Below are 17,456 nucleotides of genomic sequence, written 5' to 3' on the forward strand. Positions count from 1 at the left end.
GTTTATAAAATTAGTGATAATTTATAAATGTAATTATAATTAAAATATATTAAATAAAATTAAAATAATAATTTTAATAAATTAAATATTTACAAATATACATAATAAAATTTAAATATGCTATTAAATGCACTTAATTTAAATTTATAATAAATAATAATTACATTTAATTATACTATAAATAAAGATAAAAAATAATAATTATTAATTAATTATATTTGATTTTATAATAATATAATAAAATTTAAAAAAAAAATTCTCCATCACCAAATATGGTGATGTGAATAGTGCAATACCAAATATGATGTTGCATTATTCACATCATCATATTTGAGATGGATTTTGATGTATGGGTTAAAGTAATTTGATGTTAAATTGACACTAAATTTGATGTTTTGGTGGATTGGAGATGCCCTTAAGAACGGAAACCGGGGCCCGCTGGTGCTCGCGCTCGCCTTCGCGCTCTGCGTTCCCCTGCTTAATCACAACTGAGATCGATGGTTGAGCTTTGGCGAATGGCGGAAATGCTCCCCCTCCCTCGCCACGGTGGAGAGAGAGAAGGGGCGTTCCCCTCCGCTTCGCTCGCGCATCCAAGGCCACCTCCTTCTTCTTCTTCTCCTCGTCCTCCTCCTCCTCGTCCTCCTTCTCTTCCTGCCCCTCGAAGAGAAGGGGAAAAGAGAGAGCATCCTCTCTTTCTTTTCCTCCCTCTGACGTGATCGAACCGGGATCATTACCTCCGACGCAATTGCATTTTCATCGATTGGTGCGCCAGGTGAGGTTTGGATACCCTAAAAAAGTTATTCTTTTACCGGTTTGATTCTTCCCTTCGTCGTCCTCTTGGGTTCTTCTTTGCACTTCGTGTTCTTGTGTATGTCCTGTTAAATGCTCCGATGATGTTTCTGAAACCAATTGAATTAGATCATTACTGCCGTCCGTTTCTTATTTTCCCCAAATTTTCTCCTTCGAACGTTAGCTCATGTAGCTATGATTTTTCCACGTAATAAGGTTGGCATCTTTATTCATGCCCTCTCCTTGAAATAGGGGAAAATGCAAATTTTTTTTGTGATGAAAAAAATAAGAATCTTTTTGGTCTATGGTGGCTTCGTAGAGGATGAGAAACGATTAGGATATATAGCAACATTAGTGTCCTTCCTTGAATTATAATCGCTGTTTACCAAATCAAGATTCTCTCACGGAATTATTTGATCAAAGAACACAATTCACCGAGAGTAGATAGGTGAATGGGAAGCCAAGTGGAATTGTAAAATGCTATCTGTTCTTGCTTGAATTTTGATCGATATTCATCCAATCACGGTTCTCTCACAGGAATTTTGCTTAATGTTATCTGTTCTTGCTTTGAATTTTGATTGATATTTATCCAATCACGGTCCTTGTTATGGCCCTTGGATCTGGATCGTGTAATGGGACGATTTACCGGCTGATCGGTGGAATCAATTTTTGTCTTCTTGGTTTTACGACCTTGACGACCTATGGTGGTGGTAGGGATAATTTAAGGCTCGTTGGGATTAGAGAACCTCTCAATCTAGGGGGTTTGCTTTCTTTTTTGAACTCAGTCCTAATCTTTATTGCATTATTCCAGCCATTTAAATACAACTACTTATGTTCCTTCCCGACAAAGGAAGAAAACAAACACTGAATAAGAATGTTTTATTCTTATTAAAAATAAAAAAAATACTCGACTCAATCTTTCTAAAAATAAAAGATACTTGACTTAAATAAAAATCAATTACTATAGCTGAATCAATTCTCTTGATATGCATCCTTCTTTCTAAATTTGTCGTGTGTGTATTTCTTGTATTTGATGAGCTCCAGATGTCCATAACATTACTCTCTCCCTGAAAAATGAGTTTGTTGGCAAACATGAATGATGGGTAGCGTTCACTGCTAGCTACTGCATCTTCCCATCAATCCACATGGTTTGAGGAGCGCAGGTGGCTATGATCGCATTGAGGGAAATTTCAATATTCTCGACGTGGTCTTGTTTATTAGAATCTTCTAATCCCTCAAGCTAGAAAAGACGTTTGCAACGATGATCGGGAGTGTAAAGTTCATCGCAATTCAAACAAAGGCCCTTGGCACGTCATTCTTCCATTTCTTTGTATTTAATCATTTGATAAATGGTTGTTTCAGTGCCTAGATGGGGGTGCATCGTGGTGTGACGGTAGATTCAGATCGGTTAGAGCAGTATTCATAAAGATGGGCAAAACTCATAGCCGATGTGAGATGTTTTGGGTGATGAAGCTAGACTTCCACAACGATGTGATCTTAGAGGTCACTAATGAATATTTGAACTTCTTGTTTTGATGTTAAGGAACTCACTTGTGTCGCCAATTGTTCAAACTTTCGCTGGTAGTCTTCCACGGATCTTGATTGTTGAAGTTTGGCAAGTTCGCCTAATTTGCTGTTGTGAATAGGTGGCCCAAACCTCAGATTACACTGATCTTTAAATTCCTCCCATTGAATATGAGGTCGATCACGTTCTAGTTTGATGAGCCATAATTGGCCATCTCCCTCAATATGGAACGAGACTAGGCCATCATTTTCTTCCTCCGGAGTGCGCTGATGGCGAAAAAAATGGTCATATCGATTGAGCCAACCCAAGGGATCAAACTGACCATCATAACATGGGAAATCCAGTTTCGAATACCATGGTATATATGATGATCCATCCTCATTGCAATTGTAGCCTTTCGAGCGGTGCCCTTGTGGGTCAGGATAGTTGCTACTCTCTTCACTTGGATGATTGTTGTGCGAGTGTAGTTTAGAGAAGCCTTTGGACAATTCCTCTAGTTGAGCGTGGATGAGTTGCAGCTGTTTTTCATTGGCAGCTTTGTCCTCCTAATAAATTTTGAGAAAAGCATCAAAGCATTGTTAAAGTGCTTGTGAGTCACCCATTACGACGAGCTCTTATACTAATTTGTTATGACCCTTGGATCTGGATCGCATAATGAGATATTTTACCGGCTGATTAGTGGAATCAATCTTTGTCTTCTTGGTTTTACGACCTTGACAACCTATGGTTGTAGGGATAATTTGAGGCTCGTTGGGATTAGAGTACCTCTCGATCTAGGGGGTTTGATTTCTTTTTGTAAACGTAGTCGTAATCTTTATTGCATTATTTCAGCCATTTAAATACAACTACTTACATTCCTTCCCGTCAAAGGAAGAAAAAAAACACTAAATAAGAAGGTTTTATTCTTACTAAAAATAAACGATACTAAACTCAATTTTACTGAAAATAAAATATACTCGACTTAATCTTACTAAAAATAAAAGATACTCAACTTAAATAAAAATCAATTACTATAGTTGAATCAATTCTCTTGATATATACCCTTCTTTTTGAATGTGTGTTTCAGTTGTATTTGATGGGCTCCAAATGGGCTTATCTAAGGTCCATAATATTTCCTCACAGGAATTTTGCTTAATGTTATTTGTTCTTGCTTGTATTCTGATTTGTCATTTATACAATCAAGTTTCTCTCACATGATTTGTTCAGTCAAAGAACACATTCAGTGCTATTTGTTCTTGCTTAAGCTCTGGTTGGTCATTTATCCAATCATGTTTCTCTCACAGGATTTACTGAGCCAGAGGGCTCTATTAACCAAGAGTAGGCAGGATGATGGCAAGCAAACTAAAATGGTTCAATTCTTTGAGGAAATCTCTGCTCCCCCAGTGCTTGAAAACAGAGTTCAGAAAGGGAAATGACAAATCCAAGCATTCTGGTTTCCTTGGTTCACAGGAGATGGAGAATTGTATTCAGAATTCTACTTCTCTGCTGCCGCCCATTTCCATGGAGGATAAGCTGATGGTCACGGAGAGCGAGCAGAGTACCCACGCCTACACAGTGGCGCTTGCCACAGCTATTGCTGCAGAGGCTAAAGCTGCTGCCATTCGGGCTGCTGCAGAGGCTAAAGCTGCTGCCATTCGGGCTGCAGCAGAGGCCATTCACTTGACCACCTCAACGGCTAAGTCCTCTAGCAAACCAACAGAAGATGTTGCTGCCATTAGAATCCAGACTGCATTCAGAGGTCACCAGGTATTGATCTGGTTATTTCCCTCATCCATAGGATCTACAATTGATTCAGCTTGCAAGCTATAATGAAATCATTATCACAGCTGAAATAGTCAGTTTCTGAATTGATTGAAAAGTGATCATTTATTGCAGATACGAATACTTCATCTTCTTAATCCCCTAATCAACAAATATTTTTCCAAAATCATTTACTCATCATTTTTTTGGTTTATCTTGATTATGGTAGTAAAAATGTAGTTTGGATTTGATAATCTGAGATCTTGTCTGTGATTCATGTGGGAATTTTGATTATACTTGAAAAGGTACAATCTACCCAGTGATTCTGTTTTTTACCTTGAAAACCTATATTATGGAAACTCTAGTTGTTTTTAGTCTTCATTCAACATAAAATTTGCTTTGGCACTGTTTATAAGTTCTAACATGATTTTATTTTCAGCATTAATTTTATCACTTTACAGTTTATTGCCTTGCTAAGTTGATTCCACAATATGATCTCAGTGATAATCAAATTAATCAACATCACATTATCATGAAATATATAGTTTTTTCCATGTCTATGTACAAATGAAAAGCTGGTCGATTTCAAAATATTAGTTCTGCTTCATCCAAAGAAATATTGAGTTATTCACGTAATGGAAGTAATGGAAGTTCGATATTTTAGTTAACTCTCAATAAAGAACTTGTTATTACAAGAACATATTTTCTCAGACAATGGAAGTTCAAGATATTTTGTTATTAATGATAGACAGAAATTCTCATATTATGAACGTTCCTTACTTGATTGTGCTTTGAACTGAGACCTTGTTAACTCATGATGGATTCATCAAGGCAAGGGCTTCTTTCCGAGCTTCAAAAGGGTTGGATAGGTTGAGGAGAGTTGTCGATGGAATTGCTGCCAAGTCGCAAACAACAAAAACCTTGTACTCCTTGCAGACAATGTCAAGAGTGCAGATGCAACTTCCTTCGAGGTACAAATTGGAGGAAATCCATATTCCTCAGCAACCAAAGTTTGAAAAGGAAGACAATAAGAAAAAGGTAGAATGCATCTGTTTTTTCTCGTCTCTTATCTCGGAACACAAATGGAGATTGTGATAAACAGTTTTCCTCTAAACTAAGTTTTTTTCTCTGTTGGCTGCTAATGGCTACTATTCAGTGACAGATAGGAGAGGGGTGGAATCATAGTTTTCAATCCAAAGAACAAGCTGAAGCGATGCAATTGAACAAGAAAGAAGCTGCTTTAAGAAGAGAGAGGGCTTTAGCTTATGCATTTTCTCATCAGGTAATAACAACTGGTTATTTTGAGAACTGAAGGCAAATGTTGCCGTCAGTTCATTTCAGTTCGATTTTTAAAAACATCGATTCGAACTAAGATTAATATTTATGTTTTGATGCAGTGGCAAAGCCCATCCAAATCTGCAGCAGTCCCAGTACTGAGCTTCAACAGAAGTGGCAAGTTCATTCTGCAAGACCCAAGCAATCCCCAATTGGGATGGAGCTGGTTGGCACGCTTGATGTCAGGAAAACCATGGGAGAACCAGCAAAATGCCTCCTCCAAAACTCTCAGCTCTGCTGGAGGAGCTCGACGAGCCACCACCACCACCAAAAGCGGCAGCGACTCCGGTTCAAGCTCGGGGTGCAACTTGACTGTGCATTCCCCCACAAAGCTGCTCTCCCAGGCATCATCGACTGCAAGCAGCAGGAAAGGTTCGTTGAGCTTCTGCGGAGGTAGCAGATTCTCTCCCGAAGGCGAGGTGAGGCCGCGATTGAGGCGGCACAGCATTGCCGGACTGCCGACAGCGATAGACTGCAACCGGCTCAGCCAATCCCCTGGGGATCTGAAGAAGAACTACACAGTGTCCACCCAAACTGCCAAGCCAAGGTCCCGGCTTCTTCCAAGCCTGCAAGCGAAGGGACCAGTCGAGAAGGTGAAGGAGCAGCCGGCAGCCAGGATTCGACGGTTGTCGTTTTGCAACTGAAGAAGCCAATGATTTGGTTTGTACCAACTGCACGCCTACGTGACCATGTGTTAAGGTTGTTCTTGAATGAGATATAAGAATATGAAAACATGGCTTTCCTTTTCATGATGAACCTTGATTTGTTCTGGTAACCAAAATTTGGACATCATATGGATTTGATTAATAACCATCATCTAATAGTTAAGTTAATATACCATTTTTTTTATGACAATGAAAATAATTCTTTTGAATTTTTCCTCCAAAAATTAAAATGGTAGTAAAAAAGTGATAATCCTGATAGTTCTCTAGGATTGTTCTATATGATTTGGAAGGACTTAGGGACTTTGTTACAAATATCAACTGGACCATCGTGGGAGCCGCAGGAGCTAACTTTGTATTGAATAATAATTGAGTAACGATCATTCAGACAGATATAAAAAGGGCAAAACATATATATATATATTTGTTAAAATACGGACATGCACTTGCGGACTTGTCCGCGGCCCACACAATTTGATTTTTTTAATATTTTTTTATCATCCTCGTCCTCGTTGCTATGTGCCAATTGTGCCAGCACTCGTCGCCTCTGGTCGGTCGCCTGACCACTGCCTCCGGTCGCGGTCGTGCCCGGATTCCGGCTTGATCGCGACCGGAGGTAGGCGGTCGGAATCCAGACGCCATCGCGCCAGAATCCGGACGCGATGGCGCCGAAATTCGGCCGCGATGGCGCCGAAATCCGAACGCTATGGCGTCGGAATCCGGTCGCCTGCCCAACACGGGCGATAGCGCTGGATCGCAGCTGGAATCGAGCTGAGAAGGAACCCAATCTGGCGCGATCGCTGCCGGATTATATTCCGGACGAGATCCATGTCGCGATCCCCGACGGGTTCACCCTTGGGCTATAGTGTGGGTGGGTCCAAGTGGCCGGAGGCCGCCGGCGGTGGGCAGATGGATGGCGGCGGGGCAGGTGGCGGGCGCGCGAGGAGGCGCGGTGAGCTACTTCGGTTCGGCGAGAACGATGGGCAGGCGGCAGCAGCCGGAATCCATGCAGCGATCCTCAACGGGTTCACCCTCTGGGCTATAGTGTGGGTGGGTCCAAGCGGCTGGAGCCCGTCGGCTGAGCGGGTGGCGAGCGTGCAAGGAGGCATGGTGAGTTGCTTCGGTTCGGCGAGAGCGAAGGAAAAAGAAAAGGATTTTATGAAAAAAATGATGTGCCGAATGATCTGTACCATTCCGTAAATAAAAGTGCGTAGGCTATATATATATATATATATATATATAATGATTAGAATTATCTTATGTATAATTTCTGATTGATTTTGATTGATTGTCTTTAAATTTAGATTTTGATAGATTTTTAATTTTTTGAAGGACCGATTTTAAATTTACATTCTGAACGGATAAGATGGACTTGATTACTCAACAATATTTTCATTGCACTTGATATGTTAATCTAACATTCATATGATAACAATTATGATTTAATAACTATTATTATATAAATTTATTTTGTTCAATAATATTAATAACTGTTATAAATATGTAATAATTATAATTTTATGGTTTTTACAATGTGAATTTATCTTATTCTTATAATTGATTGATCCGAAGCATTTAATACATGCCAAAAATAATAATACACTCTGTATACTTGGGCAATTATGTCATTTTACATTAGATAACTTTTTTGATTAAAAAATGAAAGAAGAGCCTGATGTTTTTTTAAAAACATTTAAAAAGACGTTTTTTGATTTTTGAGATCGCATAACTGGCCTGCTTTTCATTTTTACGACGAGTCCGCATAGAAATTCATGCGACTGCCCCACTCTGTCTTTCTCTCACCGCAACGCTTCCTCCTATATAAGATCATGCCCTAACTCGGTAACTCCATATCTCCCCCGTTTCGATCCGTATTCATTTCTGGTCCCGGCCATTGCCGATTGGGATTCCATGGCGAGCAGCAACCCCGATCTCGAGGGCGAGGCAGCGGAGGCCGCTGCCGTCGAGGACGAGGACACCGGAGCTCAAATCGCACCTATCGTCATTCTCTCGGAGGTCGCCGTCACCACCGGCGAGGAGGATGAGGACGTCCTGCTCGATCTGTAAGGCTTTACTTCTCTTGAATCGTTTTTGTGCTTTTTTGATTCGGGATCTTTAGTTTTGACCTGCTTGTTTGTCGTCAGGAAATCTAAGCTTTATCGGTTCGACAAGGAAGGCAACCTGTGGAAGGAGAGGGGCACGGGTAATGTGAAGCTTTTGAAGCACCGGGAGACCGGAAAGGTTCGTTTAGTGATGCGACAGGACAAGACGCTCAAGATCTGCGCCAACCATCTCGGTGAGTGGTCGATTCTTCTTGTATTTGTTTTTTAGTTCTTGTTGCGCTGGATCTACAATTTTCCTTTTCTCTATTTCAGTTATTCCATCGATGAAGATTCAGGAGCATGCGGGGAATGATAAGTCGTGCGTGTGGCACGCTGCGGATTTTGCTGATGGGGAATTGAAGGAAGAGATGTTCTGTCTTCGCTTCGGTTCTGTAGGAAGTGAGATCTTTAATTTATCCCGAACAAATAATCCTGTGTTTCATGCAAGTTGGATTGGGTGATTAAACTTTAAATGCTTGAAGCTGCTAAATCTTAGTTAAAGACACTTCGACTATATCCATACTCGTACATAGTTATAATTTACATAGTTCGTTTATCAGCTGCATCTTTATTTTGTGATTATGAATAATACAGGGTTAATATTAAGCGTATTCTTTTAGCTTCTAAGCTAGATTTTTTTTTAAAGAAATATTACACTTGAGGCTCTCTCATTATTAGTTGCAGCATATAACCTAGTTACATTTCTAATGATTAATTTGAATACCAAGCCAATGTTTCAAGTTGATTGAGGTGGAATATAGATATCACCTACGGTTTACTTTGCTTATCAGCCTGCATACCTCTTCCTGTTTGTTTCTAGGCATGCTTGATTCTATTTACTGAGCTTTATGATTTTTTTTCAATCCTGATTATTTTTGAACTTCCTTCTGATGATAAACCTTATTATTAATCATCATAGACTATGTAGTAAGAATTAACTAGATATTGTACATAAATGTAGTTTAGTCTTCCTAACTTCTATCAGCAACTTTACATGGTTACTTCCCGAGAATTATTCTTGCTGTACCCTTATATTTACTTAAGGAGAGGTAAGAGTGAAGATAAATAAGTGTAGGGAGTAGTTTAATCATGAAGGTGTGTAGAAGTAGAAGTAAAGATAAATAAAGTAGTTTGCGTTTGGGAAAAATAATGTCCCTTCACTCATTTTTGGTCAAATATAATGAAGGTATATAGATGAGGTCGGCAATGAAATTAAGATATTGGATAGAATTAAATTCTTGCTCCTCCTATTCTTTCGTCCACTTGCATCCATCTTTTTTTGCTTTGACAGAATCACAAGGAAGAAAACGATGTCATTTAGGGTCAGTTTCTAGAAGCTATAAGTCAAAGGATGGGCCTTGTGTCTCTTGTTTCCTTGTCAAATAAAGAAGCAAGATAAATATTTCAAAAGATAGATTTGAACATCCGCCCTTTGTAACTCTCTGTAAAGTTAGAAAACTAATTTTCAGATGTTATATCTGAAAAAGTAATCCATTCTTTATATATAGATCTTCTAAAGGAGACAACTCAAAAGGATAACTTTTATGTCTGTCTGTCCTTTTTTTTCCTTACATATTCACCTTACATATTCACCTTTCTTAATTTACCATTTTTTTTTTAAAGGAATAGGCCTCATGTGTGTTATTATTTATTGTAGAAGCTTGCTATTCTTTGAATTTGAGCAGAAATAAAATTCGTTTCTCTTGTTTATTTCATTAGAGTGCTGAGTCTTATTATGTCATTTGAATTAACGTATCCATCATATTTAGTCTCTATAATAATACTACTACTTTTCCCAATCCTTCGTTATTATCACATTCCTCATCTACTATAGACTGTAGGAACTTCATCGAGATGGTCGTGGGCATCACAGAGTCTCTTCAAAAGAGTGCAGCAGAAGAGAGCAAGGAATCCGCAGATGCTGCTGAACTCTTGCTTAACTTGAGGGTAGATGATAGCAAAGAAACAAAGGCCGCAGAGGTTCTATCTGCTGATGATTCGATCAATCCAGAAGACGCCAAATCATCAACACAAACCAAAGCAGAGGAACAACCCAAGGAGTGATATTTGTCCAGCTTATTAGAAATGTAGTATTTGCTGGCCCCTTTACATGGAGACGTTGTATATGCAGTTCAAATTTGTTCAGGTGTTTGAAGAGGTGGATCAAGGTTGGTGGTCTTCTGGTAAGCATATTTGACATCAGAAAGTGAAGTCTTGATGGAATTTCATTTGCATTCAAATCATGTTTGGTTTCATCATGGAATTTGCCGTTTATATTCTTGTTGCATGATTTCATTACTCCCTCTTACATTACATGGGTTCAGCTTTTTGTTTTTGACTAGGGGAATTGATCGTAATATATTGAATATTGTCGTTTGAACTTGTTCCTGAACCCTATAACTTTTGTGAACTTTTTCTTATTTTCCTTCATATCTTCCAAGTAATTAGATCCAAATCTTTGATGTTGTGTAATAATTCAAAAGAATTCCTTCCACCTAAACACCACCAATCAAAAGGCAAATTATACGTTGCACAATATGGTACATAATATTTTAAAATACGGGAGGTAAAATGAAAAGGTGGTAAAATATGTGTTTGCAAAATGCAATTTCAGTAAATTGTTCTAAAATCTCTCATAGCAAACTAAACTACTCTTCAATTTCTACCTATTTTATTCCCATTCTTTAAATTGAGCACTGTTTGATCAATCCATTGATATACTACATTCTAATTAAATAATATTAAACTTTTTTTAAAAAAAAATTACATCTTATTTTAGATTTATTTTATATAGAAAAAAGGATCGTGTTTAATTGATAGAAAGTATATAAATTTTAATTTGAATATATTAAATTTAGGAAGAATTGTATTCTATTTTGAATTTTTTATATTTAAAAAATATGGATAATCATGCACTGAATTTAGAACAATTTCTCTAAACACTAATGCCTAATTATAATGGAATGTTTAAAAAAAATAACAAAAAAAAAAAAAAAAGATATTTCACGTTTCCCTGAGATGAGACGAAGCTTCAAGCTTATGGTCGCGAAGGGCCCGCGGTAGCTAGGATCCACAGGGTCTCTCGCTCTCTTCCCAGCCATGGCCATCGCCTCCGCCCATGCTCCCGTCCGAATTTTCTCGCGTCTCTCTTATTCCCCTTCGCCACCTACCAGGACACCGAACACGGAGCATCTCCTATTTTGCCGCACAACCCACTTAAGAACTCAGAACCGGCGCAGCCCCCGTCAGAAAGCCAAGCACCGGCCTTCGGACACCTTCCAACCTCTCCTCAGCTCGGTCTCACGCCTCCTGGATCGAATTAGGTATTTGTTATGTGCTTCTAGGTTCCTTGGCCCGCCTGCCGAAATTTACGTTTTTTTTTTTTCCAATTGGTCAAGCGTTTTGAGTTGAGGAATTGATTTTTCTATTGGGGATTCCTAGAGGCGACGATATCAATTTGGAGATACTGGGCATTGCAGTTCCGGCTATGTTGGCCCTTGCTGCTGACCCCATTGCATTGCTTGTGGACACCGCCTTCGTAGGACATTTGGGTATTGGTCTTTTTTTTTTTTTCTTTCAAAATTTATTATCTTTGAGGATCTTGCCATTGTCTGGCAGAAAGCTTGCAGTTTTTCTGGGTTGACTGTTTCATTCATGCATGGATTGCTTCAATTGGAGCATTTTGGCGGAACTTTGATGCCATGTTGCTAATTTATTTATTAATCGTTTCTCTTCTCGCCATGTAAAGTTGTATAACACTTCGATAGGGTCAGCTGAGCTAGCAGCAATTGGTGTCTCAGTCTCGGTTTTCAATCTGGTATCGAAGTTGTTTAACATTCCTTTGCTCAATGTGACTACGTCCTTTGTTGCTGCTCAGCAGGCTCTTGAGCCTCGTCCTGGGGACAAAGATTTTGCTGGTGGAATAGGTAGGAGCTTTTATCTCTGTGTGAAAGTAGATGGATAACTTTTGGAATCATATTTTAGTCAAGATTGTAGTTTGTGCACAGAATCTTTGCAACTCAAGCCCAACGGTGAAGTTGATGGAGAAAGCAGGAAGTCTCTTCCATCAGTATCGACTTCTTTGGCTTTGGCTGCTGCAGTTGGGATTTTGGAATCAATCGGTCTAATTTTTGGCTTGAGAACGCTGATGGATTTCATGGGTATAGCTGTTGTATGTACAATCAGGCAATGGTCACAATAGTTACTCTAGAAATTTCATCATCATTACACAACTGTAGTCAACTAAAGTAAACTCTTGGTCTTTCTTTTCAACTGAATGGATATTGCATACTGAAAAAAGTCAAGGAAATATAATTACATTCTTTGTTGTTAAAACATGATTTCCTATATTGATGATTTTGGAACGTAGAAAATTCCCTAAAGGAGAGCCATGGAATTGAAGCTAACTGTTAGAACTGTTGCTAAGAATCTAATAAGTATTTCTGCAATGCAATAAAGGATGGTAGTTGAATGCTTTCTTATGCCTCTATGAAAATTGACACCATCTTATGATTGTTGCAGGATTCACCTATGCGACTACCTGCAGAACAATTTCTTACCCTACGAGCATTTGGTGCTCCTGCAATTGTATTGACACTTGCTGCACAAGGAACATTTCGTGGCTTTAAGGATACAAAAACACCACTATATGCTGTCTGTAAGTATTATGTTTTCGACATTTGATTTTATGTAACTTATGCTTACTTGGTTGTTTCTTTACCAGTGCTACTGAAGATTGCTTAATTCTCCCTCTATCTCATCTTCACCATTAAACTTAGTTTTTCTAGTTATTGTTCACATCTTAATTTGTCGATGCCATATTCATCACTGAGCAACATCTACAATCATCTTGCATATCAGGTGCTGGAAACTTGCTAAATGCAATCCTTGATCCCATTTTGATTTTTCTACTTGGTCTAGGCATAGGTGGTGCTGCTATAGCTACAGTTACATCTGAGTATGTATATGCAATATGATATTTTTGGCAAACCAATGAATTCATGGTTCTTGTTTTGTTACTTCTCCCCTTTTGCCATTAATTAAGTCACTTTAATGCTTGGTTCTCTTGAAGGTATTTGATAGCTGGTATTCTCCTCTGGAAGCTGAATGAGAAAGTTATACTATCTGCAAATATAAATGGGGAAGGAATGAGTCAATATCTGAAATCTGGTAGGTTGCCTAAATCATTTTAATAGCAATAAACAAAGATATGTAAAATGATATTTTTGAGTGCTTCATAGTAAGGAAAAAAACTAGGATTACTACTATTTTTGAAGTCTGTAGTAAGGGAAGCTTGTTATGTGAGGATGCACCAATGTTTTTTTTTTGCCTCTACCAAAGGCTCCTTAAACACAGCTAAGTACCACCCGAGGCAAAAAATTTGACTCTCTTAACTTGGTTCTTCTCATGTGTTTATTTCACTTTACAATTCCACTACGCAGTAAGGATACTTAAATTCTATACCCTACTGACATTGTGCTTGTTATATTATATGTGAACTTTGATTCTCAAGCTTTTGATCTACCCAATATGATGCCGGAATTTGACAATTCTCTGTGTGAAGTGATAAAAAAAATGCTTATGAGTCAATTTCACTTATCAAAAGTAGGAATTATTTATTGTGGCAGTAGCATACACATATTTCCGTAGCAGAATACAATATGTCCAACATGAATAGACTTTCTAAAAAAAAAAAAAGGATAGCCTAGTGCATGAAGCTCCCGTCATGCGGGGTCCTGAGGAAGGATCCATTGTATGTAGTCTTTCCCTGCTTTTTTCAAGAGATTGTTTCGAGGATTCGAACCCGTGACCTTTTGGTCACATGGCAACAACTTTACCGTTGCGCCAAGGCTCCCCTTCTCATGAATAGACTTTCTACTAATGCAAAAATTAAATACTTGTACAGTCAAAAGTACGAAAGTGATACAATATGCATTCCCAGATTTCACAGTATCTTTTGTCAGCCAAAAATTCCCTGTCTCATGTAGATAGCAATAAAATCAACAAAAATTCTTGTTGTCACAACTTTGACTCAATCTTTCAAAATCACGAACTTTATGAATTTATGCTTGCTAATATATAGTATCTGAAAAATAAAGGCTATAAACATATAAAATAGTATAATCTATTATTATTTTTAGTTGTGCTAGCATGGTCGGAAACATTTCCAGAAGTCACATCCTGTTCTTTAAGCAGTTACAGAATCAAGGTCTCAGATGTCATCAGATGAATAATATATTCTTAATGAAAGTGCAATACTTTTAATCCCTATAGAATAATATTCTACTCTAACGTTCTGTTGGAATGTTGAATGAGTCTCCAGAAGTGATATTGCTAACTTGTGATCACTTGTGATCTTAGATCACCTCCCCAAAAGACAACCCAACACGCTGAAGAAGCACTCCAAAGTGTCATTTTGATCTTTAGAGAATCACAAAATTAAAATGAAATTAGTTGGATTTTTCTCTCTTTTCTTTTATTTTGTTTTTGTTTTCTTAAAGTTGGGATCTTATGGTTCTGAATATTGCATGCTGGACTATTTCTCAAGTTCCATTTCCAAACTGTTGATGATGCCAATTTTGCAAGAATATATCTACTTTGGTTAAAAATGCTAAGAGAGCTAAATTAAGACAAAAAAGTATTAGTTGGCAAAATCAGGCATAATTTCCACTATTTATGAGGCATATTCAGATATCATATATGTATATCGTGAATAGGAAATTCCACTTTGTATGAGATGAGTTCATGGGTGGAGTGGAAAGCATTATGAGACCCAATTAGGTGATGTCATAAATTCTTTTACATTTGTTAAATTGTTTTCTATGCTGACAATCTTCACAAACAAGGGATTATGGATTTTCGTTTGGTACCAGCCATTCTAGGCTTATTGTGATTGCTTTAGTTATATATCTATGAATGGCTATAAACCACATAGAACACAAAATCTGAATACTATACATTTTCTTTGAGGGATAATACATTTAATGCTATTCTTATGCAGTTGGCCTCTTAGTTGGAAGAACCATTGCAGTGCTCATAACCATGACAATTTCAACTTCGCTGGCAGCACAAGAAGGTCCAGTTCCCATGGCTGGTCACCAGATATGCCTGCAAGTTTGGTTGGCGGTATCTTTGCTTAATGATGCTTTAGCACTTGCTGGTCAGGTCAAATATCCTAATCAACCTCTTCATTCTTCAGAAATCAAGAAATAGGATAACTCCATTTTCAGCTTATATATAATATTAAGAAAACACAAACTTTTTTCACAGGCTCTGCTTGCAAGTGAATATACCGTGAAGAACTATAAACAAGCTCGTATAATAGTGTACAGGGTTCTACAGGTTTGTACATTGCATTTAGTGGAACACATTTCTATGAAGGCCCATCAGTGCCCATGAGTCCATGATTAGTAGTTAAAGCCTAAATCCTTTTCATCATCCTTTGAATCACCAACAGATTGGAACCACAACTGGCATTGCACTGAGTGTGTTATTGTTCTTTGGATTCGAGCCATTCTCAACTCTATTCACCACCGATTTTGCTGTTCTCCAAATTGCCAGATCTGGTGTTCTGGTATTTTTATTTTTTTTTTGCATAATCATTAAAACTTGGACACTTTCTTTGTCTCTAATGAATCTTGAAAATTTGCAGTTCGTGACCATATCTCAACCAATCAACGCCCTTGCTTTTGTGATTGACGGGCTCTACTATGGCGTTTCAGACTTTTCATATGCTGCATATTCAATGGTGTGATCTCTTTTACACTCGAAAAATAGTATTTTTCCGGTTACTATCCATTTACCTTAAATATATGCTACGTAGGTGTTCATAGGGTTAATCTCATCTGCGTTCCTTCTCGTGGTTTCTCCTGTATTTGGACTTGCTGGAGTGTGGGCTGGCTTGGTTCTCTTTATGAGTCTAAGAGCCATTGCTGGAATTTGGAGGTACAAAAACCAATCTACCTCAGACATCCATATTTTTGTGACACTAATATCTTCTCTTTCAGATTACAAACCAGAGGTGGCCCGTGGAAAATATTATGGTCAGATACTGAGATAGGATCCATAAAAGAGTCATGAAATAAACTATCAACAATCTTGACGGTAACTAACTACGCACACCGAATGGACTATGAAACCAGCATCACTGGACAAGGATGATTGTGAAAGACTTAAACTTGCAGATGCTCGAAAGTTTCAGTAAGTTTAACAACTCTAACCTGACATCCTAACAATTGCGGTCATCGGGCAAATCATTTCAAAAAAGGCATGGAGAAGTTCAACCCTGTTTGCATCATAATTCATACACTGGGTTCTATTCTGATATAATACTCGATAACTAACACAGCTTCTGGTCGCCAGAGCTCACAGTGAAGGAAAACTATCTGTTGCCTTCTGCCGCTGCTGTTATTACAGAATACTTCAACGCTATTCAACATGAACTAGAATCCATTTTGTTCCAAGATTGTTTTTTTCAAGTGAATGATCTCTTATTTTGTTGTCTGCATTTTCAGAAAAGTTGATCATTGTATTAGTTCTTTTTCTACGAGCTTGCAAGCTCTTTGTTCATCCACTGTTATGTTTCCCATTATAGTAAAAGAGGGAATTTCTCACCCAAGTGGTGGTCGGTCTCATGACCTTATATGAAGAGATAAATCGAAAAATTATAATTATTGTTTGTTCGACTTTATCGGGAATCGACCTTCTGTTATGCTTTCCAAGATCTATTCATGAAAGTTTATGATATTTTGTTATACCTTAAAGTAAAGAAAAAAGTGAATTTTCAAACTGCTCCTCAGAATTTGGATATTGATAAAAGGCAAATGTTTTTTATAGTTTTTTTTTTTCATTTTATCTTTTTTTTTAAAAAAAAAAAAGGAAAGGAAGAACATGAAGCGAGTCAACATGTACGAATGTATTCATAAATATTTGTAATTTACATAAATTGAGTATCTTAACATGTATAAATATGTGGCAGAAGATGATAATCTTCATCCCGAGTTCTTCCAAAATTATCTCATGAATATTAAAAAAAAGATACTCTTACTTGAGATATCGGCCAATAGAACAATCCTCTATATAGAAAAATCCTCTATATAGAAAGACATATATATTATTGAGATATTCTTATACCGTTAAAATTTATCAGTAACAATTTACTTGAATGACAATTTGAATGTCTTATGATGATACCATAATGCTAGAGACATCTAAACATGTACAAATGCATTCATAAATACTTGTAATTTACAAAGTTGAGTATCTAAATTTAACTTAAATCAAATTTTGTTGTAAAGTTACTTT

At 37.7% G+C, this 17,456-nt stretch overlaps 3 protein-coding genes across 6 annotated transcripts; all 3 read left to right on the forward strand.

The window, feature by feature from the left end:
- The first annotated feature begins 464 nt into the window (after positions 1-464).
- LOC121973608 (protein IQ-DOMAIN 3-like) lies at positions 465-6,157 on the forward strand. Its single transcript, XM_042525002.1, has 5 exons — positions 465-772; positions 3,598-4,060; positions 4,886-5,092; positions 5,217-5,336; positions 5,452-6,157. The coding sequence occupies exons 2-5, from the start codon at positions 3,641-3,643 to the stop codon at positions 6,031-6,033; spliced, it is 1,329 nt and encodes a 442-aa protein (XP_042380936.1). The 5' UTR covers positions 465-772; positions 3,598-3,640; the 3' UTR covers positions 6,034-6,157.
- Positions 6,158-7,888: 1,731 nt separating this feature from the next.
- LOC121970841 (ran-binding protein 1 homolog c-like) lies at positions 7,889-10,535 on the forward strand. Of its 2 annotated transcripts, none has more exons than XM_042521832.1 (4): positions 7,889-8,114; positions 8,196-8,347; positions 8,427-8,552; positions 9,988-10,535. In XM_042521832.1, the coding sequence occupies exons 1-4, from the start codon at positions 7,963-7,965 to the stop codon at positions 10,215-10,217; spliced, it is 660 nt and encodes a 219-aa protein (XP_042377766.1). In that variant the 5' UTR covers positions 7,889-7,962; the 3' UTR covers positions 10,218-10,535. The 2 variants fall into 2 exon arrangements, with proteins under 2 accessions (XP_042377766.1, XP_042377767.1); XM_042521833.1 differs by having other exon boundaries at positions 9,995-10,535.
- Positions 10,536-11,166: 631 nt separating this feature from the next.
- Positions 11,167-16,765, forward strand: LOC121970842 (protein DETOXIFICATION 44, chloroplastic-like). 3 transcript variants are annotated; one of them, XR_006109022.1, is made up of 14 exons: positions 11,167-11,476; positions 11,595-11,704; positions 11,921-12,079; positions 12,161-12,324; positions 12,675-12,810; positions 13,014-13,110; positions 13,225-13,322; positions 15,154-15,317; positions 15,423-15,494; positions 15,610-15,726; positions 15,805-15,900; positions 15,976-16,097; positions 16,160-16,352; positions 16,515-16,765. XR_006109022.1 is itself a non-coding variant. In XM_042521834.1 (13 exons), exons 1-13 carry the CDS (start codon positions 11,253-11,255, stop codon positions 16,230-16,232), a joined length of 1,632 nt encoding a protein of 543 aa, XP_042377768.1. In that variant the 5' UTR covers positions 11,167-11,252; the 3' UTR covers positions 16,233-16,765. The 3 variants fall into 3 exon arrangements, 2 of the variants coding, with proteins under 2 accessions (XP_042377768.1, XP_042377769.1); XM_042521834.1 differs by having other exon boundaries at positions 16,160-16,765; XM_042521835.1 differs by having other exon boundaries at positions 11,340-11,476; positions 11,552-11,704; positions 16,160-16,765.
- The last annotated feature ends 691 nt before the right edge of the window (positions 16,766-17,456 follow it).

The sequence above is a fragment of the Zingiber officinale genome, chromosome 4A (assembly GCF_018446385.1).
Source record: "Zingiber officinale cultivar Zhangliang chromosome 4A, Zo_v1.1, whole genome shotgun sequence".
NCBI lineage: Eukaryota > Viridiplantae > Streptophyta > Magnoliopsida > Zingiberales > Zingiberaceae > Zingiber > Zingiber officinale.

Excerpts from the sequence above, each read along its gene's own strand:
- LOC121973608 (XM_042525002.1), top strand. The coding sequence starts at position 3,641 with ATGATGGCAAGCAAACTAAAATGGTTCAATTCTTTGAGGAAATCTCTG. Across the intron at positions 5,093-5,216 it reads AGGAAGACAATAAGAAAAAG|ATAGGAGAGGGGTGGAATCA; the intron begins GTAGAATGCATC and ends ATTCAGTGACAG. Across the intron at positions 5,337-5,451 it reads CTTATGCATTTTCTCATCAG|TGGCAAAGCCCATCCAAATC; the intron begins GTAATAACAACT and ends GTTTTGATGCAG.
- LOC121970841 (XM_042521832.1), top strand. The coding sequence starts at position 7,963 with ATGGCGAGCAGCAACCCCGATCTCGAGGGCGAGGCAGCGGAGGCCGCT. Across the intron at positions 8,115-8,195 it reads GAGGACGTCCTGCTCGATCT|GAAATCTAAGCTTTATCGGT; the intron begins GTAAGGCTTTAC and ends GTTTGTCGTCAG. Across the intron at positions 8,553-9,987 it reads TCGCTTCGGTTCTGTAGGAA|ACTGTAGGAACTTCATCGAG; the intron begins GTGAGATCTTTA and ends CATCTACTATAG.
- LOC121970842 (XM_042521834.1), top strand. The coding sequence starts at position 11,253 with ATGGCCATCGCCTCCGCCCATGCTCCCGTCCGAATTTTCTCGCGTCTC. Across the intron at positions 12,811-13,013 it reads AACACCACTATATGCTGTCT|GTGCTGGAAACTTGCTAAAT; the intron begins GTAAGTATTATG and ends CTTGCATATCAG. Across the intron at positions 15,901-15,975 it reads CATATGCTGCATATTCAATG|GTGTTCATAGGGTTAATCTC; the intron begins GTGTGATCTCTT and ends TATGCTACGTAG.